This window comes from Gouania willdenowi, chromosome 17 (genome assembly GCF_900634775.1).
Source record: "Gouania willdenowi chromosome 17, fGouWil2.1, whole genome shotgun sequence".
In the NCBI taxonomy this organism is placed as follows: Eukaryota; Metazoa; Chordata; class Actinopteri; order Blenniiformes; family Gobiesocidae; genus Gouania; species Gouania willdenowi.
The window spans coordinates 22,060,507-22,084,071 of NC_041060.1; the positions used below are offsets into that span (position 1 = coordinate 22,060,507).

Consider the following 23,565-nt stretch of genomic DNA (forward strand, 5'->3'; position numbering starts at 1 on the left):
TTTTTCTTTCTCTCAAATAATGATCATTTTGATGTCTATTAGCTTGTTCTTTTGGTAAAAGCCATATGTTTTGTGAGTTTGAAAGTGTGTGCTTATTTGCGTTGCAGCCTGACTATATTTTTGTAGTAGCAGTAGAAAAGCGTCTTTTGCTGCTTCAAGCAAACCTTGCTCCCCTGGGTTGTTTAGAGTAGCAAGCACAGCATTAGGGCTCTCCAAATGAGTGGGACTTCAATGCTTACCAGTGCAATTTTTATTTTATTGCCATTGTTTTTAACTCCTGACAGGCTCGTGTCCCCCGACGCGCCCCCGAAAAAGTTCCTGAGCCTCGGCTCCAAGTTTCGCTACAGCGGCAGAACGCAGGCTCAGACCCGCAGGGCCAGCTCTCAGATAATCAGACCTGCGCCGCTCTTTGAACGTTCTTCCAGCAAGCGCTACAACATGTCCCGCAGCTTAGATGGAGGTTTGGGCCACAATCAACTCCTCATTGTGTTTGCTTTTTCATTTTTGTAGCAATATTCAAATATTATAGTCATTATTGTTATTCCAGCTCCCATCACAGAAAATCACGAGACTCTGATGAAAGACGGCGTGAATGACGGTGCTGCCAAAGTCATTATCAAGGGAGAACTGATCACCACGATAACAAAAGAGAGAAAGGCAGAGGAGGAGAAGGCAGAACAGGAGGATGCTCAGAAAGAGGCTGTGGAATCACCAGAGCCTGCGGCGTCTACTCCACACAGAGACACCAAGGTAGGAGGCAGACTGTCAGGGTTTGAGCAGCACAGGCTGTGGACTCGGGCACTATCAGAATATTAATCATTACGGTTCAGAAAAAGGCCACCTCACTGTGATTCTTTTTCTTTTCCTAATTGACTTCCTAATGGCTGATGAGATTTTCCCAGTTGCTTTCAGCTTAACCCACCGCCCCAGACAAAGCCCAAATGCTCTTCATCTTGTGTGCGCTTTACTAATATGCTTTTCTTTTCTTGTCCTTCCTTCGACCCCACACTGAACTTGTGTGTGTGCTCATGCGTAATTCACCCACTCCCCTTCATTTTCCTCCATTCACACACACACTCACACACACACGTCATCCTCTCCCATCAGTGCGTCCACCACGAATACACATCCGACCCCCTCCGTTCCGAGCTCTCCCTCCCGTCATCTCCCGTTTCATCCACCAAAGTGCGGCGGCGGCGCAGGGACCACGCTCGTAAGAGGGCATCATCGGTCAGTCCCGCTAAGAGCAGCAATGGGTGCCGGCGGCGGCAGGCCCGCGCCGACCGAAAGGCGGCGCTCCTGGAGGAGCAAGCGCTGCTTCTCTCCGCACGCAAGCAGAGGCTGGAGCAGGGCAAGAGGCGCAGCGGCACGCTGTTCTCCTTCTCCCTCCACCTGCCTGATCTGTCCTCCATCCTGGACGATGACGGCTACATCACCTTCCCCGATCTGACAGATATGCGCTTCCTCCCCGAGTGCGCTCAGAACATCCTCCCCATTAAGTCGCCCTCGCTCATCCCCTGCTTCCTCTTCATCTTCTTCTTCCTCCTCTCCACCTCCTTCTCCGTCCCCTACGCCCTCACCCTTTCCTTCCCACTGGCGCTGTGCCTCTGCTACCTGGAGCCCAAGGCAGCCTCCTTGACAGCCTCCATAGCCCAGGGCTACCATGGCCATGACAGTTCAGAGGAAGAGGAGGTGTGTGTGTATGTGTGTGTGTGTGTGTGTGTGTTCTGGTAACTCTGGTGTACAACGACAGCACATGTTATCACCAGTGAAACCTGTCCTGTATCAGAGCTGACCTGGAGACTGTGTGTGTTCCAGTGTCTGCCAGTGTCTGGCTTTCAGACCTTCATCTCTGCCCAGTCACTGTCATCCTGTAAACCAGTGGTTCTCAACTGGTCTGGCATCGGGACCCAATACCCCTATTAAAAACAAGAACAACACGACTCAAATCGGACAACATATGTACTTACTATTTATTAACCTATTTATTGAAGACATTGCAACTTTAATTTCGGCTTTAATCAGGGCTCTTTATCTCAGGTCTGGCCCCTCAACCTTCCTGTAATGATCTCTGGTAAAACTTTACTTGAAGTTTTATACATAAGGCTGACATTACACTGTTATCATCTGTCGTTAGCATGAGTAAGGTGTCATAAAGGTTGTCATTAAGTGGCCTTTGCTAAATTATGACACAGTTGGAGCTATGTTGGCATTTTTTGAGTTAGGTGGAGGGATCTTGTGGGGTTAGGGTTAAGGTTAGGCTAACCAACGACACTTAATGGCAGTCTTCATGACACCTTATTCGTGCTAATAACTAGGGATGCAACGATTCACTCAACTCCCGATACGATTCGATTCACGATACTGGGTTCACGATACGATTCTCTCACGATTTTTTTCATTTACAAAATGGGAATGTAGACAAATTTTTTTTTTTTTTGGGAAAAAAACTAGAAAATACTGTTATTTTCCTTTTATTTTTCATTGTCAAAAGAATTCCTTGATAAACTATTCAAAACAATGCAATTTAACTAAAAATAAATCTTGAATTAAATAAATAAAGGAATAATACAAATGAAAATGAAGCCTATTAATTTATATTCTGGTTCTATAATAAACAATGCAAAACTGCATAATAGTTCTTTTTCTTTTAAAAGTGCAACTGAAAATGTATTTTGTGCCTTAACAATTGGACTTTAAAAAAAAAAAAAACCGTGATTACACTGATTTACGTCATATTTGTTTGGACCAGCAGAGGGCGCTGGTAACCCAGTGGTCGGTTGGCATGCAGATATCTTGCAGTGAAGAAGAGATGCTATGCTAGCAGACAGAGCTAACAGAAAAACGTGACTTTTACAGATATTCAAGTAATATTACAGATATTCTTTCGGTGCTAAAGGGGTAATGAATCATTTATTAACATATTTAAGAGTGGAAGGCGGCCAGAAAGAAAGTATTAGCAGACTCCGCCCGCCGCCAACACTTCCGGATAGCGCCCTCTGCTGGTTAAAAAAAGTACTGCGATTCAATTGTCAGAAAATCGATATCAACCGTGATACCTATGAATCGATTTTTAACTGCCTTACGATTAATCATTACATCCCTACTAATAACAGATGATAACAGCGTAATGTCAGCCTTACGTATGTATAAAACTTCAAGTAATGTGTTACCTGTCTTTTTAGATCCACCCAAGATAGACTTTAAACATGTTATTTAATACAAAGCTGACAATACATCCTCCTTCCCAGTGGGCGGTGCTATGCACATTTTATCCAATTGTCATAGTGCAGACAGAAAAGGTATTCTGAGACTGAGAGTGTATGCTTCAATAGAGGATGAGGTGGGTGAGTCCATCATACAAATGCACATCTATTGAGTTCCATAGGAAAAGAGTCGAGGCTCTTGTGATGAAGTTGTTTGAGATAAACTGAGAAACATGGAGGTCATAATATCATGATTTGCATATTTGATCAAAAGGCTCAAACTATTTAAATACCCTTAGCTTAATTGCTCAAATGAAGTTTTTTCTTCTTGAGTGCGCAAAGACACAAACTACCTCATCAAAAGGTAAATACTGACACAATGTCAACTGTTAGTCGTGCGTATGTCAATAGAGACCAACCGTGTGTCCACGACCTACTTCTGGGTCCCGACCCCTGACTTGAGAACGTCTGCTGTGCCCTTCATCCTCATCAGCGTCACGCGTTCAAAGATGAACCTGCCAGTCTCATCATCTCACAGCTTCTATTCATTCTGCAGTTATGAGTTAGCTTAACTGAACTTTTAATTCTGTGCTCAATCCAATATTTAAAACTAAAACCATTACCCTACACATAAAGGCTGCATGCAACCACCTCCATTGTCACTCTTTACACTCAGTCTGTCTGCATCACTGTCTGAGACAAAGAAGCACAAACGGGAATAAATGATTTAAATGAGTTGTGAGGATGGGATAGTTTCCCGTGATGCAGAGAGGCTGTGACAGCTACGTGCCTGCAGCTCACCTGTCATGTCTACATGCATGGGGACGAAGGGGAGGGCCTGAAAGTCAGGTTATTGTTTGGCACCTGGACTGTCAGATCCTCTTTGGATTATCAGCTGACAGCAAATGTCACATCTACCTGGAGAGGATTTCAGAGATGACACTGATATGTAGACGTTTTAATTTCATCCACAAACCGATAGCATCAAAAGTGACTGACTGAAGGCTTCAACTTCCTCTGAGTCTGTTTTGCTTGCTTAATTTTCCATTTGCCGTTTTTGCTTTTTTTTTTTTATTTTTTTGTCATTTCTTGTTGATTTACTCTGTAGCGTCCCAACAGTGTGTAGCATTAAGAACAGTTACTGCATTCCCATTCGTCCCATTTGTGCTGATTTACACGATAACTACCTTCAGACATTTATATCTCGGGTTCTTTTCATTCCTCTTGCTTGCCACTCGGATTGTTGGGGTCTGTGTGAACGCAGACCGATAGCGAACAAACGGACTTTGCCTTTGATGGAGAGATGACGGCCACAGAGGTTTGTATCTCGATAAATAAGGCGAGTGCGGAGGGAGAATGGAGATTAAGGAAGATAATTAGTTTTTGCATGCTATGCATGTGTAGGATCCCATGTGACACTTTTACTGTCTTTTCCAAATAGACACTTACTGTTATTACATCTGTTTCCTCAGCTTCAGTTAATTGTTTAAAAGTGCATCTGTCATTCATTTATTAAAGTATACACTTTCAGACTTTATGCCTAAATTAATAAAACACATCAAAGATTGAGCATTAAGGCTTGGGCAATATATCGAGATTCAAGATGCAGTATATCAAGTTTTCTATTTGGCCGATATGAAAAATTACAATATCGTCTATAACAATGTATTTTTACATGATACAGTATCTTATTTTGTATTAAAATACTCGTTTTAGGAGTCGCTTCTTTCACTACCTATCAAGATTGATATCATGTATTGCCATTTTGAGAAAAAAATATATAATTTTGGTCCCTATCGCCCAGCTCTACCAGCAAACCATATAGCATGCTAGCATCTCATTAATTAGTAATTTGAGCAAATCTGCCAAAATGCAGAACATATTGGGACAGTCACAGCTTTACTCACAGATGGCTGCAAAGAATGCAAACAAATTTTGAGATTAAAACATTTCTTTACTTTGCATGCATGTGAAAATACACATTACGAGTCAAAGCACATGTTGCTAACATTCAGTAAGCATACAGCTGTTTACAGGGTTTACAATTAATCAGTTGTGGTTGCACTTAGTGTTAGTGAGCATGTTTAAGCAGATCGTCTTCCTCCTAATGATCTTCTATGGTGTCTTGCCTGCTTGTGTCACTCTTATATTTTCTGCTCTCATTGTGTCCCCTGTGCTCTCATCTTTACTTGCTATCAGTCGGAAGCAGACGAGGACTCTGAAATGCGGACTCAGGTACACTGGGCCCATTTTATGGCCCCGCTCGGTGCATCCCACCACCATCGGATGCACTGAGCCCCTCAGCCATCACCCGCCTCCCGTGCCGCCCTCGCTTGCCTGTCACTGCTATTGATTTTTTTTTTTTTTTTCCTTTCCCCGCACCAACCGGCGGAGTAAGCGCTCTCTAGCCTGACCCTCACCTCACGGACTGCTGCTGCAAAGCTTGTGCTGCTTCTAAACCAACCATATCTTTTGTTGCTTTCCCTTGTGCTTTTGTTTGTCCCAGTGTTTTTTTGTATTTGTTTCTGCTGTCACTCTTTCAATCCTATTATCTTACCTGGTATTTTCAACTGTCAAACGATGCTAGATGCTTCCTGTTTTTAAAAAATGTCTGCATGGCACAGGATTACGTTATCTACAATCCCTCTCCCCTTTTTCTTCTCTGCAGTATAGTTTCATAAGACGAGTGAAAGGGGAAAACGTTTTTATCAAGCATAGTAATCTGATGCTAGAGGTTGGTAAGACAATGCATGGCTACAAAGTGCATGTACGTCTTAACTACTTCTACCTATTTAATCAGTCAGGTGACTTTGTTTTGCTGTAAATATTTGACTTAATTTCTGTGCAGAATAAAAGTTATTAAACAAGAATGAGTCGATTGTCCACCTAATCATAAGACTTGGGAGTGTTGTGCACAACAAACTAAGGAACTAAATGAGTGGATTTATGCATGGCGTGTTTTAAGTTGCGCTGCTCCTAAATGCTGCTGCAGTATTTAGGTTCATGCTTAAGTTGTTGCTTGTGTTTTTGCACAGCCTGTAGAACAGACCTGTGATCAGTCAGAAGATGCCCAAGTTGGTCATGTGACAAATCAAAGTCTGTAGCAGTTTGAAGATTTCAGTTTCAGGCTTGGTTTTCTTCGTGCCGCTTGCTATATTTTGGTGCTAAACTTGACATGCAAGCTATCGTGACGTATTTGAAGCATGGCCAATCATCCCCTCCGCGCCACGTTCAACTTCATCCCCTTGTATCATGGTTGGTCGGCCATTGTAGGACACGGACGCCACAGAGGAAATGGTGAAGCACCAGACCAACATCAGCGAACTGAAGCGCTCCTTCCTGGAGACCTCCGGCGGTGGCTCAGCGGGTCTGACCGAGTGGGAGAAAAGGCTCTCCTCCTCCCCTCTGCGCTCACCACGAGGGGATGAGGCGCCGATGATTGAGCCGCTGGAGCTGCTGGATGTAAGCAGAGTGGCAACCTACTGCAGAATGAATTATGTGTGTGTCGTTAACACGACCGTGCTAACGCCGTTTAGCTTCATCTTAGTAGTGTTTATTGTTCAAAGGTGATGAACAAGTCTGTTGGTTGTTGGGAGAACTTAACTTCCTGTCTGCTATGAAGCTTTGTAGTGGCTCTGCCCTAAACTTTAGGTTAAGTTATGTTTAGTGTTGCTCAGCAAGGTGTTTTGTACGTCATGCAATCAACTTTGTGTTAACAGAATGGTGATGAACCCCTCCTAAATCCTAGCTCTAACTTGATGTAACAGCAAATTATAAACCACACAAAATATTAGCATGCACTCCTAAATTGTTGGAATTTTATTACGTGCTAGGAAAGCAACTTCATCATTCTTAGTCCTGACACTCAGTAATGGGATGCTAATTGAGGTTTGTGACTAAAGGCATTGTTGTGTTAATTTAAGATGAAATTGAGGTTGAAAACGTTCAAATTTTTTGGATGGATTTATTAGATTTTCTTTTTTTTCAGACTGATGAAAATGAGCAGCCAGTGGAGAATGAGACGGAAAAACAAGTGGAACCCAAAGTCAATGAGGCAAGTACCACCAAGTTAGTCACATTTTGAAATGCACATCCTCTGATTGTTGTCTTTATCTGCTGAGCTCCACAAGCACACAGACAAGCTTGGGTATCTGTATCAAGTTTTGCTTTATCAGTTTGTTGAGTTCTTATTTGTGTACTTTTGAAACTCATCCACTCTATCGTTTCTACATGTGTAGCGTCATGTGCTTGTGTCCCTTGTCTATGAGCTGTGTGATGCCCCCTGTCTTTAAACGTGAACCATCCATTTCCAACAAGACCAGTGTCTTCCCAGGGGGCAGCATGCGCAGTGGATAGTCTCGTAACAGATGGGGCCACTTTTTTGGATCCTAACGGCATTGGTCCATCACCGACCATGGACGATGATGTCTTCCTGGACGGGACCCCGAGAAAGTCAGAAGAGAAAACACCGGACTCGCAGGATGGGGTGAAGATCAGCCCTGGTGCTGTGAGACAGGAGGTGTCACAGGCTATCAGTGACAAGAAAGGCACTCTTATTATCCTGAAAGATGCAGAAGGCAAAGAAGAGATGGATGACGAAGGGGAAACTGGTTTCCCTGAAAGAAAGGAGGCATCTTCACACGCACATGAAGAGGACATGGATCAGAAGAATCTTAGGGTGGAGACAAAATTCAGTGAGCTCACTATGATCAAATGTATGGACTCCCCAAAGAAGGCCATGGCTTCGTGGATTTCTGAGGAGGTGAAGGCGGAAGCTTCAGAAGAAAAGAAAACCTTTGACGGACTGCAGCAGGAAGTAGAAATCTTGACTTCCACATGTAACCAGTTGGATCCTCCAGTGTCCAGCTTGACTCCCTTTCCACTCTCTGAGTCTCCAGCCTCCTTCTTGTCAGTGGTACTGTATGAAAACTGCTACTTAGCGTTGGCTGCTTCCCTTCATTTTTCCACCTCATCTGTCCTTTGCCCCAGCAGCGATTAAACCAATTTAACAATAGTGTAATGTAGCTCGTGCATGGCTAACAGTCCCTTTAACACCAGCCCTCACTCGCCAAAGCAGCGGCCTCTGTTGCTGCCAAAACCCAATGCTTCCTTTTTAAGTTGGTTGACGGTTCAATGAGCTTGTTGTCCATCAGCCCACGACGCCCAGTGCTGATCAGAAAATAAATTGCAGGCTGGTTCACATCTGTCTCTCATTTAGCACTGTTAAAACATGAAAGAAGTGACATCATCACCCAGGCTCAGTCCCACTGCTGCTGCATTTCCCGCCTCATCCTCTTACTTTCCCTCAGCCCCAGAACCAGCTTTAAATGATTGTATGGACCTACCTGAAGATTTATGGCTGTGTTTGAAATGGCACACTCCATACTATGCACTACAAACTCAATGAGTATACACTGTCTACTATAAATATGGTTAGGATGATTAGGATGACCGTTCCACTAAAGTATACTTTCTAGTTTCCCAAGATGCATTTGAAACTTAGAACAAAAACCTGAAGCACACTGGGGCTAAATCTTTGATAATTGACCACCTTTGAAAGTTTTGAAAGCATTTTAAGTGAGAAAGTGACCAAGTAGAATATCAACAGGTGGTCATTTGATCCATAAAACTCAAACACATTTCATGCTGACTTTTGTGACCCTCCATTGTGCTACTAACAAAACTTTCGGTTAACTTCAAAACAAGAGCCCCATTTACAAAAGTGTTGCAAAATAATGAAAACAAGAACGGAGGTTTTTGTCACAGTCGCTGGACAATTTTATGTTCTGCTCACAATGCATCATGGGGCGTTTGAGTATGACTAGTGTGCCCACTGTGCATACTTTAAAAATGTCCCGATATACTATGCATCTGTGTATTTTTTTTTTATACTATTTAATGTGGACGTACTACATACCGATTTTGACGTCAAACTTAGTACGGGTAGTACGTTAGTATGCCAATTCAAACACAGCTGAATTCTTACTTTTTCCAAAGTAATTTGGTGGAAATTAGCATCTGGTGCTCCTTGCAAACCACAGATTTAAATATCCGGATGGTATTCCATACAATCGATTATATTTTAGCTGTTTTATATGCTTTCACCTCCCTCTTTTTGTGTGTACACTGTCTTTTCACTGTTGTCCACCTTTCTCTCTGTTGTGTCTGTCTGTCCTTCTGTCCCATCAGTTCACGCAGGAATGGGTTTCCTCTTCTCAAAAGGTGACTGCTGCTCTCTGACGTTCATAAATCATCTCCTAGTATTTTCTCAGAAAAGTGCTTAAAACTGAGTGTTCTCTCCTCCAGGTTTAATGTGGAAACTTTGCTTCGCTGAGTGGACTTTAGTACAGAGATACAGAAGCATCATCTAATGACGGTAATATCCTTCACAGGCCTTCGCCGATCAGAACGAAATGCCGGTTACCACGGAGACGGAGGCGGCACCAGCCAAGCAGACAGGGCCAACGGTGAATATCTTGACTGCAGACGCTTCAGGGGAGCTAGCAGTGATGTCAGCTGAGCCCGCAGAGGAAGAGCTCGTTTGTGTAGAAGCAACACAATCGGAGCTCAGCAGTGGTTTAGTTGATCCTGGTTCTGTAGATCCATGCATGTCTGAGGCACAGGTGCTGCCAGTAGCCACAAATGTGGTGGTAAATGAGGGTTGTTTGAGGAGTTTACAGGACGGTGTAGATGTGGGAGACGATGCTAATGAGAGCTTGATGTTCACCGTCACTCCAGTGCTGCTTTCTGTAGGAGATAACTGTGAGGGGCAGTGGCTAAAAGACATGAGCAGTAAGATGGTGCAGTTTTCTGATGAGGTTCAGATTTTACAGGAAGAAAATTCCTTCACACAGTTACATGACAGTATTGAGGAAGTAAAAGAGGAGGAAGATACTTTAGAGAGTGAAAAAGACGAAGAACCAAAGAAGATCTTAAAGCGTTTTGAAAAGGAGAAATACCACCATGTAAAATATGAGAGCTCGGAAGATGAAACCGAGATGGCAGAGAATGAAGCTACAGGTGTAGAAGTGAACGTTGTCACATTAAAGCACTGCAGGGAGGAAGACGAAAACTCTGTGGATGAAGAAATGATCAAAGTTATAAAAGATGCCAAAGATGTGTCAGAGGAAGCCATTGAAGAGGAATTGTTGAAATGTGAGATGCGGGAGTTTATTCCACATCATGTGACTGAAGCTGAGTCCCTCACATCCGACGCCCTTCCCAGCCTCCTGCCTGGGGGCGTGTCCCAGTCGGAGGTACATGCCAATCCTCACCATCACTGTCCCAGCAGCCCTCGCTGTCTACCACCAGTAGTCAATGATGGTGCTGCAAATGCATGGATTTTTTGACTGTGTAACTGCACACTCTGTGGCAGCACAGCAGATCAGGGGAACTCCAATGTGATGTGGTGCACACACTTGATTAAAACCCTGTGATTCACATTCTCCAGCCGCCCCTCACTGGGTCAGGAGCCCTAATGCATGGCCGCATGCTCGTTTAGTTATCTAAACTCTTCAATTGCTCTCTTTGGCTCCTTTTAACTGCATGCTGTGCTCATTTATGTGGATTTAATTTAGATTAACAGTGCGGTTCTGTTAAAGGAACAGCAACAATGGCAGTAATAATGAGTGGCGGTTGCTTTAGGCGGAACAATTGAAAGAAATACAAATGGATGTTTGTGTTGGGTTTTCTCTGTGGATGTGGATTTGATCTTTCTGTTTTTCCTGCTCTAGAGTCCTGATGTTGCAGATGTAGCCAGTAAAGAAACACCTGTGGTTCATACAGAGACAAAAACCATCACTTATGAGGCTGCTGAGGTACACACTGACACAGCTGAGCCGATTTATTTTATTTTGAAATTTTCTTTTTAGACATTTATTTTAGTTTGAAATGTATCTTGTTTGGAATTAAATATATATGTGTTTAGTTTTTGTTTTCTTATTTAAAATGTTTATATTTAGTTATTTTATTGAGAAATGCATAGTATTTATATTGATTTTATATATCTTTAAATGTTTTTTGTTGAATTTCTACATTTACTTAGATCTACTTTGAAATTGTGTACATTTTGATACCTTTTAGTATTTTAAAATGAGTATTGAAATTATGTATTTGGAAATGTTTTCTCTAATTTAAACTGGAAATAAGATTTCTTTTTAAATAAAAAGGAGGTATAGTATAAAGCAAACGCACTTGGTCCTGAATGGTTTCTGTACTGCATTCTTTACATTGTGAGGCTCTGTTTATCTATGGCATGAATATGAACATCATACAGAAACGAAACAGGTGGTAACACTTGAAGTTTTATACATACGGCTGACATGCCGTCATCTGTCATCAGCATGAAGAAGGTGTCATGGAGGTTAAGTGTCCTTTGCTAAATTATAACACCTTTGGAGCTATGTTGGCATTTTTTGGGTTAGGTGGAGGGATGTAGTGGGGTTAGGGTAACGAACGACACTTAATAACAGCCTTTGTGACACCTTATTCATGCTAATGACAGGTGTCATGACATAATAATGACAGGACACCTGTCGTAATGTCAGCCTTTATGTATAAAACGTGAAGTAAAATGTTACCCAATAGATTAACAATGTTAAGTAAAGTGTTCTAATCATCGATTTCACTGCAGGAACGTTATAATAATAAGAAAGGAAATGTAAATATTTTGTGTTTTGCTCATTACAGGTCGACACTAATGGAGAGGCCGATCCTGGAGTGCTGCTGAGTGCGCAGACCATCACCTCAGAAACCACCAGCACCACCACCACAACACACATCACAAAGGTGAACTCCAGCAGGGACTGTCCTAAACATTTGTCAATATTTCCTTTCATTTCCATCGTTATCTTTGACATTTCACAACCTAGTAATTAAGTTCGGACTCGGTTATAATGTCTTGAATCTATTAAAAGTGTCTTTTCTATGTTTTTTTTTTTGGTCAGACGGTGAAAGGAGGAGTATCAGAGACGAGGATTGAGAAGAGGATAGTCATCTCAGGAGACTCAGACATCGACCATGATGAGGTTTGTTTTTAATGTTTTTTAATCATGTGTTTTCAATAGGGATGAACAGAGCACTTAACTGAAAGTGGAGTTTGTGATGTTGAAAGTGTTGCACAGATTGACTAAAAGTGATCTCCCTCTTTGAATTACTGATTTATAATCCAACATCCCACTCCCCCCTGCCCTTTCCCACTCTGTCTCCCCCTGGTGGTCCCTCCTGGTGCTGCACCCCATATGTAGGCTCTGGCTCAGGCCATAAAGGAGGCTAAAGAACAGCACCCTGACATGTCAGTGACCAAAGTAGTGGTACATAAAGAGACAGAGATCGCACCAGAGGAGGGGGAGGACTGACGCAGGTAAGACGAGAGCCCAGGTCGGCGGTTGGTCTGCTACAAAATGTGTGGAGGGACTTTCATGCATTTCCAAGGTGGTCTCTCTCTGTGGTGGGGCATGCTGCATCCTCTCACCACTACATTTAACTCTGCTTCTGTAGCACATGCTGATGTCGCTCCAGCTTCACACACGCACACACACACACACACACACACACACGGGGACTGCCAGTGCGTGCATGAGCACAGATCAGATATTATGGGCTCAGCTTAAGGCTGAGGCTTTAAAGCCACATGTACATGCACGCACTGTTTAATACTTAAGCTGCAACACTCCCATCTGCTGGATAGAATGTTTGTTTTTGGATTGTCAGTGTGTAACATGTTGAGGTCATCTACATTTTTCAGTTACAATTATGATTACAGTGACCAGCATTTTTTCCAATTAAATTTTTTTTTTTTTTATCCTCTAAGTCAATTACAATTATGTTCTCAATTACCAAAGTTCAATTACAATTAATCACAATTACTGAGCCTGAAATAAATAACCTGATTTAAGTTAACCTTCCTCTTGTGTTAGCTTTATGTTAGCATCTCTTTTGATAACGGGTCCTAAATCAGCTGTAAAATACATTAAAAAAAACATATCTATCATCTATTGGTTACTTTGTTAGGCTTCCATAGATTTTGATATTTTTTTTAAATGTTAAAATGTGGGAAAGTTTGGTATGAAACATTTTAATATAGTTAACTGCATATGTGTAGAACTGTACATAGAATTGTAACATGGGTCCCCAGTTTTGTTTTAAATTATAATTGACACTTTTTATAGAATTTTCATGGATATTACAAAGTCAATTATCTGAACTCAATTACAATTTAATTACTATTATGACAGCAACCGATTTAAAAAAAATCTAAATTATAATTATGCCATAATTGTAATTATCAATTGCACAATTATAATTTACCCCAACCCTGCATTCTATACCTTATTATCATTTAGATTTTTTTTCCAAAAAACCCATTTGTTTTCCTCTTATTGTTGTAATTTAATGTGCCAAATGTAGATTATTTGTAGCTGTGATTATCATTAAGTTGTTACAAACTGGCAGAAATAAAAAGCTTCCTGTAAAGTCTGATCGTAGGTGTACGCGGTTTGCTGCTTTATCAAATATAAGCGCAATTACAGCACAGTAGATTTCATTCAAATGCATAAATACATTGAGTGATGTCAAAAATGATGATTGAATAATGGATTATTCTATCTCGTGTGTGTGTTGGGTGTGTAGATTATTCAAACTTGGCAAATGCAGGTGATTGTGTTTGAACTTGTCTGCTGTCAGTGGAGCTCCAGGAGGAAGACTTTCATTCCTATGCTCCTCCCTCGCCTATATGTGTAAATGCATACGTATATGTCATGTCTGCAGGCTGCATTCCCTTTGTCTGCTCTAGTGTTCCCCTCTGGCTCTGGAGCCCTGGCGTTTCATTAGTCTGAGTGAAACAGTCCCAAGGTGCAGAGTTTAGGATGAGCGAGCGAGCGTGCGTGCATGTGTGTGCTTGCATGACTAACACGATGGGAATGTTTGGCTTTGTTCATTGGCCGTGCCCTCAGTCAGGATTCGCACGCACGCACGCACAGGACTGAGTGTTTGTTCTCTGTCGTGTCTGAGATGCTTTTCTTCTTTGCACACTGTGCATGCACACAGAGAGAAGAACTAGCTTTTAAATGTGCGTTATTCTGAGCAACCATTGGATATAAACAAAGATGTTGGTGTGCTTTTCTATTCATTTGTGAGAATGCAGCTTACATTTCTCTGTCTGTTTAATTCCCTTTGTGGGAATTAAGGGGTCAACATATTTTTGCATTGTTAATTTCAAATGTTATACCATTTTGCTTATTGCATTCCTGTGTAAAACTTATATATATATGTACATTTTTTAATCGTGTTATTCTCTGCAATTAATCGCTCTTAATTGAGTTCTTTTCTGTTCCAGCTTTTCATTATGTAACATAACATCTGACCCAATGAGCAACAGACTTTTAAAATAAAATAATTAAACTGTGTTAATGCGTGATTAAATAATTGCAGATTAATTAATTACTGCGATAATGCAATAATAACGCGTAACTTGCTCAGCATTAATATATGTATACACACACACACGCACACAACTGGTTTAATGCAACAGATTGATGCACAACCAGTAGCAGAGGAGTGGTTGTCGGTTTGTGAAGTAACATTAGTATTCAATTGTATATACTGTATAAATTAATTTGTATCAAGGATAAATTGGTTATGCATCAATTTGTCTCTTTTTAACTAGTGATTGACATCTTGTTGTCAGTGGTTGCCGTTAGTAACAGCAGATGTATTTTACAAATGAAAACTACGCTCCCAGGCTTCACGCTGAGCTCGTAACACAGTGCTTGTGAGCACAGCTTCCTTTTTTAGCTGTTCTCTATCTTTTAGATCAAGGGTCCTGAACTGGTCTCATCCTGGGACCCACATTTTGTTTTTAGAATCCAATCAACCAAATTTAGTTTTTCAAAAATAGCTGTTGAAAACACTCATGTATGATGTTTTTTCAAACATAAATCTATATATTTTCCTGTGCAACATGCATTTCACAGCATGTCTGTCAAAATAAAACGGTCTTTCAAAATATAAGACAAGTCCTACATGAGAGACATTAAGTATTTATTTATTTTTGAACAGCTGTTCGCAACCCACCCAATACAGGTCTGCGACCCACTTTTGGGTGCCGACCCACCAGTTGAGAATGACTGCTTTTAGATCATCCATGCAAACACCAACCATGTTCATCTAATAATATATCCGTAAACCTTCTCTGTAGTCATCCTTTATCTGCATTATTCCATTACAAACCAACTTAATCAGATCGTGTCTAACAGCTCAAACTCAGCTGTTCCACTGACCTAGATTCCAAATGAAAAGCGCATATTTGCGTGTGCTCGCAGATTGTGCTCTTTGTTTGTTAACCTGTTGCGTGTGATTCGCTAAGATTTCCTGTGCATATACAGGGGGGAAATTGGTGGATAGTGTCCTAATAACTGAAATAGGGACGTTAGTGGAAGAGGTGAATGAACACGTGAATAGGAATAGGAGAAACACTGTGTGGGAGGCTGTGAGAAAGTCATTGCCATGGGGAAAACAAGAATAACAGCAGATGAAGTCGAGAGAAGATGGATGTATAGAAGAAGAAATGTTATCCATGATTGTTTATCGGTTGACGAAACAGAACAGCTATGTTCTCTTTCTTTGTTTCCTCCAACAACAATAACTGCAGCCATCTCTGAGTAAAGCTGATAGCTGATGAATAATAATACACAGAAAGGCACCACAATCAGCTCCAGGTTTGGTAAATCCCATTGGGGGTGCTAAACTGATCTATTTGCATCTCCTTCTGCCAATATTTTGTGCGTTATAAACACGCCGCCTTGATTACACATTCTTTAGTGGCCAAAAAATAATCATTTCTCATGTTATTTGGTGCGTTTCACAGGGTTAGTAAATCAACTGCAACAGGATTGTTCACACTCTCAAAAACCCTTTAGTAAACCCATAACCGTTATATTCTGCAGTCAGAAGTCAGTCACTTGTCTTTGTCAAACAAACTGGTGGCTGAGGGGGGGAAAGGGTTCCTCCAACGCTCCTTACGACAGTGGAGCTGCAGCAGCCTGCTATGGAAGGGCTTCCCTGTCCCAGCAGAAGGATGTGGAGAAGATGTTTGGTGTTATCCCTGATGGATAAACAATTGTTCAGGCTCCTCTCCACTGCACTTTCCAGGTTGTCTGGTTTGCAGCACATAATGGAGCTGGCCTTTTTTTTTTTTGTTATCAGTTTGTTCACCACTGCGCTCCCTTTTAGTATCGCTGTTGCTAATGTGTTTGAGCTGTAGAGGGTCACACGGTACCAGTGACCGTGACCACTAGGGTTGGGTAGGCAGGGCGTTGCAAATTGAGACCACCAATGTCAACACTAATGACAATTTCATATGTTTCTGCTGGCAAGTGTTAATCTAACAAAATCAACATCGTAAAACAACATTAAAGAAACAAACAATTATTTAATATAGCCTCCATACTCTCCCAACAAGATATATGTCATGACACAGCAGTGCATCCGTTATTTGTGTTGGAAACACAGAAACACGAAGAAAATGACGATGACAACAACAACTCGGAACAGCCTCAGTGAGGCTCATCCACACAGCCAATCCTTCCTTTTGTAACTTTCACTGTAGAAAATACCAACAATGTTACCTTTGCTGAAGCTCTGGTAACTCAGGTGTTGGTCTCCCATCTTTTAAAAGCTGTCGTTTTTCCTCAAAAGAAAGTTTCTTTATTGTCTCTAGCGCTGTCATCCTGACTGTAGTGTTATCCCGCCCACTCGCAGCCACGCTTTATCAATTCACTAATGCACTGTGAACGTACGTATAGCATTTAGCATAGCACGGTTACGTCCAAAGGCAGCACAGAGAGCTGCCATTTTACATAATGGTGTTTTTGGGAGGGGGCGTGGCCTCCTCCTGCCTTACAGCAGAGTGAGACTGTGCAGCGTCTCTGCCGTACCAGGAAATAGCGATGTTTAGTCATTTGGGCAATGAAAAACACAAAATGCTGACATTTTCAAACATATAGCTACTGTAGGAAATTGAAAAACAAATAATTACATTATAATTAAAACAAAAAATCTAAATATCAATTCACCCTTGGGTAGGCACTGCCTACCCTGACTGCACTTCACTGCACGGTACTTAAGTCATCACCACATCTCACGCATTGCGTTGAACATTTATGGCCAACCAGATTGGCCGTGCTTCACCACAGCACAGTTGCACCCACACAAGTCAAAAAATGTGACTTTGAGTGCCCCCTAAGGTGACAAATGTGCACAGGTCTGGCCTGGATTGACAGTGAGAGCGACCACTGAGTGTGTCCTGAGGAAGGGAAAGCAGTGAGATCGGACGTGATGCAACTCCATGGTTTATTGTGTGTTTAAGTTATTTTAGGCATTTTACTGTCCATTTGTGTGTTTTGTTTCAAAGGCCACCTGTTGCCTCTTTCTGGTCTACAGTGTCTTTGGATGTCAAAGTTATTTTAACATTACATGAACAGCAATAAATAAAGACTGTTTTTCTGTTTTATGAATCTTCTGCTCTGTAGTAAAGAAAGCTTTCAGACCACAGCTTTGGTAACTTCTAGCAGGTTGGATTTGGGGCTTTAACATGATCCAAAGTGGCTTCAAAAGCTTAAGGAATGGAATCAGGCACTCTGCGTACGCTAACCTTGAACTCCTCTGCTTTTTCAGGAGTGACACTGAAGGCTGATTGTTCTGCTCAACCTCCTCAGTCTCACCCTCCAGAATTCCACAGATTCCGTCTGGACTCAGAAGAAAACTTGCAGCTCTCCGCCAGTCGCAAACCATCACCTGCAAAATCAAAAAAGTGCATTTTGCATGAGGACGCAGCGTTGCATCATCAGACTAATAGCAAGATTATACGACAAAGTGTACGATTTTTATTTGTAATGGTCCTGAATCTACCTGCACACCAAACCTGTGTCTGTGTGATGAACAGACTGTATGCTTTCACTGCCTTATGACTTTAATGCTTTTTTATGATTATTGACAAAGATTATTGTAGCTAGATTTTATTTATGAAACAAAGCCATCAACCCTGAAATTTCAACTGTATGTCAGAGCAGACACTATTTAACCTCGCTGTAGAAGTGCCAACCAGCATTGCTTCACCCACATCAAACCGCCGTCGTCTCACCCACTACTGTACATATCCAAGCTTTTTTCCCAAAAAATACGTATCTTTCACTGTTGTAATCATATCTACTTGAATGTGTTTTTTCTTCATCTTTTTATCATAATTTTAGTGTTTTATTGTTTCCCACCGATCGACAACACCACTACAACTGTGACCTTTGCACCAGAAATCCAGTTTTTTATGTGCCTGTGCAGGCTTTGAATGTTCCCAGGATAGAAGTTCGGCTGCAATACAAGTCCCATGTTAGTGAGACTGTGAGGCGAAGGGCTCGGAGCGCCAAGCTCCGCCCCAAAACAGATGCAAAGATGGGAAAGAGCGCACCCCGCCCACACCTCCACCACCACCACCTGTACCAAACATGTGAGCTGTAGGCCTTATCTGTTCTAATGTATCCCAATAAGTGAGTATTGTTCATATGCAGCCATGTTCTCCTCCAAACGGTGAATAAATGTGGCAAATGCATCTGCTTCTATGGTTTATTGCTAATTACAGCACAACACCATACGAGACAGTGTTCTCCCACACTAATACATACAAATATGAGGATGGAAATCACTATAGGCTGAAGATCGTACTCATTTTCTATGTAAATATGTCTGAAATGAGTCAGAGTACAAATCCTCTTCTCTAGAAGGTTAAGTTTGTCTAGTTAAATGACTTGTCTTCAATCAAAACTACATTAAGACAACTATCATACTGAAAACACCATGTGAATGTTGGTTTCTTTATGGTGCAAAGCTGATCACATTCACAGGGGGACCAGAAAAACTGATGAGCAACAAAGGAAATACACAAACATTTACCAGTAGTCCCATGGTGAATTTAAAAGTGCAAAGAGAAATTTCACATATATTATAATAAAAAAAAAAACTTGCAGCTGAATAATGAAACAAAGGACATTACTAATGTGAGGAGTTTCCATGTTCTCCCTGTTTTCTCCAGGTACACTGGTTTCCTCCCACCATCTAGAGTCATCTATGTTAGGTTTCAGTCTTCACATTTCCCATAGGAGTGAATAAAACTAGTTATTAGCATAATTATGACTTCTCTTATTTATAAATGTTTATCTAATTGTTTCCTCCATTTGTTTTGTTTTTTTTTGGGTCACGGCGCGTCTAATCTAAAAGTTTTTTTTTTTTTTTTTTTTATTGAACTTCGTTTCAATACAGACAAACTCCAATATCAAGTGTAAACAAAATACAGACTGGTATCAGGCTGAGCAAATAAGGATTAGATTAAATCAGATTAAAGCTACACAGTAAATTCTGGGCTTTTATATTTTTGACAAGTTTTAGAGATTTACTTTACAGTTCCAATAGCTTAGAGTGGGTTTAGTTTTAATCTAATATAATAGTTCCACAGGTTTATTACAGAGGATATATGAAGCATTGCAGTCGGGGTTGAGGTCAAATAATTGTATTTGCATAATTGATAATTAATTGCAATTTTAAACATGTTTTGCTGTTGCAATTGACTTTAGATAATTTACTTTGTAATTGCCATGAAAATTCTATAGAAATTGTCAATTGGAATTCAACGCAACTGGGGAACGGTGTTACAGTTTTACACATATATATTTTAAATATGTTCCATATCAAGCTTTCTCACATTTTACCATTTAAGAAAAATATATCTGAGTATACTGACACAAAAAAAAAAGCTTATACGCCCACACCAAAAATATTAAAACCTATATTTTCATTGATTAGGAATAGATAGGAAATAAATTAGATGATATATATTTGTTTTTAATGTATTTTATAGCCGTTATCATAAGAGATGCAAACACAAGAGGAAGGTTAACTTTTATTAGGTTATTTTTTTCACGCTCGGTAATTGTGATTCATTGTAATTGAACATTAGTAATTGAGAACGTAATTATTTTAGGGGGAAAATAATGATTGAAAATGTAATTGTAAGTGAAAAATGTAATTGACCCCAACCCTGCTCTGCAGTAAAACATATAAATTGCTGTTTTTGTTATGTTTTGTGACCTGAAGAGGAGTTGGGGTGGAGTCTTAGGAAATCTAATTTATTTATTTTTTTATTTTCTTTTTCTTTAAGTTGTTATTAGGAACAGATCATACAAGATTTATTTTGCCTTTGTTGCTTTTTGTTCATGTATGAAAAAAGATTAAAAAAAATAAAAATACATGAACATGAACAAATAAATAAAATAAAATTCCAGGATTTCATGTATTTGACAAGTTTTTGAGATTGTCTTAACAGTTGTAACTCATTCCTCCAATATCTTAGAGTGGGTTTAGTTTTAATCTAATCGTTAACTACACATTAGGTGTTGCAGTACCATCTCCGGGTCTACAGGGGGCAGCAGAGCGGAGCGTCGCTTCCTGTGCCGCTTCTCAGTCACAACAAGAGGAGGAAGAGGAAAAACGACAGCTTTGATCGTCGTCGACCTGCTCTGCGTGACAACACGGAGATCGTTCCAGGCTTCGGGTAATAAACGCTTTTCCTTCTCTTTGTTTAGCCGGGCTGTGCGTGTGCGTGTGCGGCGTTAAAGCAGAGCTCCGCTATCCGTCCGCTCTGTGTGAGGAGAAGTGAACGAAAGGAAGCAGAAAACATGCCAATGGAGGCTTGCTGGCCAAAATGGCTGGGCGCAGTGAAATGTGAAATAGTCCCGCTAAGATCATCTTTTCTGTTTCGATACGGCGAAAAAAAACTTGCTGTGATAGTTTCAAACAAACTGTGCTTTTGTGTTTGACCTATTTCTTATTTGCATTTTTCGGATTATAAATCGTGATTTTTCTGACGCTTTTACGCGGACTTTATTTCGTCTGCTTTCTTTCACTTTTTCACCTCTGGATTGTCATTTATCGACAAATACGAATCCGTGGTGAAGTTGCACACATTTGTGTACTATGTACTGCACACTCAGCACGTCCACATTATGCAAATATAGCTCCACCCCTCCTCCGGGCAGAAAGCGTGCATGTAACCATCCATGCATCTGACTGTGTCTCTCCCCTCTGCAGGTTGCTCTGATTCCATCGCCACCATGTCTGATTTACTGAGATATATCGATTATGATCATAAAGCCACCTTTCTGAAGATGCTCAACCAGCAGAGGATGGAAGGTGAGCACTGTGATGTGGTGGTGGTGGTGGAAAACATAGAGTTCAGAGCTCACCGCTGTGTCCTGGCAGCGTGCAGCAACTATTTCAAAAAGATGTTCAAAAAGCAGAATGACGAGGACAATTCCATCGTGGAGCTGGACTTCATTCGTTCGGACATCTTCGAGGAGGTGCTCAATTACATGTACACGGCCAGGCTGGCTGTGAGGAAGAAGGACATCAACATGATGATGTCATCTGGTCAGATATTAGGGATTAATTTCCTGGATAATCTATGCACCCAAAAGAGGGAGCTGACTAATATGAAGACCCGGGAAAACCAAGCACCGGGGGACCACGGGATGAGAGCCCAGGACGCCATCCTGAAGGAGCTGGCCATGGAGGAGGTGAGGAAGAACAGTTTCTATGATCAGGGGATGGAGGGGATGGGACCCGGCGGCTCTCACGTAACGCAGCCTCACAACTACAACACCAACCTGGGGAAAGACCCTCACAGCCACAGCTGGGGCTCCTCCTCCTCCACCGACATGAAGCTGGAGTACCTGCTCTACGGGCACCGTGACCACGGCTCGTGTCCGACCGCCGGGGCCAAGCCCCTGGACCACAACGCCAAAAAGGAGCGCCTGCTGACCGCCAACCGCCCATACGGGTGCGAGCACTGCCCCAAAGCCTTCACCACCGCCGCCCACCTCAAGGAACACCTGAAGATCCACTCCGGCTTCAAGCCGCACCGCTGCGTGGTGTGCGGTAAGGCCTTCATCAGGGGCCCCGACCTGAAGAGGCATGAGCGAGTCCACAGCAACGAGCGGCCCTTCGCCTGCCAGATGTGCGAAAAGGCCTTCAAGCACAAGTCGCACCTGAAAGACCACGAGCGGCAGCACCGGGGCGAGCGGCCGTTCAACTGCGGCTCGTGCGACAAAGCCTTCATCAAAGCGTCGGACCTGAAGCGCCACTGGAACACCATGCACAGCGGGAACCCCCGCAGGCAGATGTCCCTGTCCCCCGCCGCCTCCCAGCACGGCCAGGGGGACGCCACCGACCAGAGAGACTGGAAACTGGAGACGGGGCCACACTCGCACAACTCAGGAGACTGTTGAGGAGGACGCGGACTCGCAGACGCACAACACACACGGATACATGCACACGTAAAGGATACATGTACACACACTGATCCAACCACAAACCTGTGAGGGCCACAGTGGCCTGGCTTCACAAAGACAATGTTTCGAGTGAGTAATGAATCATAGCATGTTCATAAGACTGTGGGGTTGTATTATTATTATTATTATTATTATTATTATTATTATTATTATTATTATTATAAAGACCTATGTCGGAGCGACGTTCCTTTCCACCTGTAAAATCATCACCTGTAAATGTTTAAGTTCACACCTGGATTCAGATATTTTTCACAGAGGCGTCGTCGCTCATAACAACATTATTCTCTTTTACTTTATGGGGATATGTAACATTTAAATGTTTGTTTAACCTGTGCCGGACTTTATGGTCGAGAAGTGGAAAAAAAACCGGGTATGGGGGATTTTTTTTCTGCATAGCTTTTGTTGCATTGAGTATATTCATGTGGATGTTTTTAATGGATGTGTCGTATTGATTGATATTACACTGTAAGAGTCACCATGTCGCGACGTACGCAGACGATACCAAAGTCTTGGGGACTCTGACGGATTGCCCTGACGCGGCTGTCCTTGCCCAAGCAACCCGGCCAACTAGATTTACTGTTATACAGTATAACCGTCATCCAGCTATCAGCAGTTATTGACAGACGTGTGTGTATATACTGTAGTTTAGTTTGTTGCACAACTAGAGAACACAATAATGAAATTATGCACATATAACATGTCCTACTCTTACATTTTGACAATAAACACCATTTGCTGTGTTTTTCTGCTTTTGCAAAGTTTAGTTTGGGTTTTTTTGTAGTCGAGATATCAAGCCCATTCCTAGGGGGCTGCTGTCCTGCGTGTAATGCATTTAATGGCAGTAATTAACTTACTATTTATCCCTTATAAGATGTGCACAATGACACGTGCATTATATAGATTCAGGATTGCCACCATTTGGGATAAAAGCTGGTTGGTTGGAAAGAGTTTGTTAGATTATATCTTAG

At 41.7% G+C, this 23,565-nt stretch overlaps 2 protein-coding genes across 17 annotated transcripts in view; both read left to right on the plus strand.

Annotated features, from left to right (window-relative positions):
• The window catches only part of epb41l3b (erythrocyte membrane protein band 4.1-like 3b), a 59,703-nt gene extending 40,896 nt beyond the window's left edge, over positions 1-18,807 (plus strand). For 3 of the 16 annotated variants that reach the window (XM_028471996.1, XM_028471992.1, XM_028471991.1), the window contains exons 11-26: positions 285-460; positions 548-750; positions 1,108-1,692; positions 4,471-4,524; positions 5,406-5,441; positions 5,875-5,940; positions 6,480-6,668; positions 7,195-7,260; positions 7,540-8,121; positions 9,396-9,428; positions 9,599-10,462; positions 10,940-11,023; positions 11,895-11,993; positions 12,152-12,232; positions 12,452-12,567; positions 17,880-18,807. In XM_028471996.1, coding sequence (XP_028327797.1) covers positions 285-460; positions 548-750; positions 1,108-1,692; positions 4,471-4,524; positions 5,406-5,441; positions 5,875-5,940; positions 6,480-6,668; positions 7,195-7,260; positions 7,540-8,121; positions 9,396-9,428; positions 9,599-10,462; positions 10,940-11,023; positions 11,895-11,993; positions 12,152-12,232; positions 12,452-12,562 — 3,229 coding nt within the window. In that variant the 3' untranslated portion in view covers positions 12,563-12,567; positions 17,880-18,807. The remainder of the gene's footprint in view (positions 1-284; positions 461-547; positions 751-1,107; positions 1,693-4,470; positions 4,525-5,405; positions 5,442-5,874; positions 5,941-6,479; positions 6,669-7,194; positions 7,261-7,539; positions 8,122-9,395; positions 9,429-9,598; positions 10,463-10,939; positions 11,024-11,894; positions 11,994-12,151; positions 12,233-12,451; positions 12,568-17,879) is intronic. The other 13 variants (XM_028472006.1, XM_028471995.1, XM_028471993.1 and 10 more) reach the window with 13 other exon arrangements.
• Positions 18,808-20,686: 1,879 nt separating this feature from the next.
• Positions 20,687-23,339, plus strand: zbtb14 (zinc finger and BTB domain containing 14). Its single transcript, XM_028472019.1, has 2 exons — positions 20,687-20,802; positions 21,339-23,339. Exon 2 carries the CDS (start codon positions 21,362-21,364, stop codon positions 22,532-22,534), a length of 1,173 nt encoding a protein of 390 aa, XP_028327820.1. The 5' UTR covers positions 20,687-20,802; positions 21,339-21,361; the 3' UTR covers positions 22,535-23,339.
• The last annotated feature ends 226 nt before the right edge of the window (positions 23,340-23,565 follow it).

Bases quoted from the DNA above. Each gene is read 5' to 3' on its own strand.
- zbtb14 (XM_028472019.1), top strand. From the start codon at position 21,362: ATGTCTGATTTACTGAGATATATCGATTATGATCATAAAGCCACCTTT.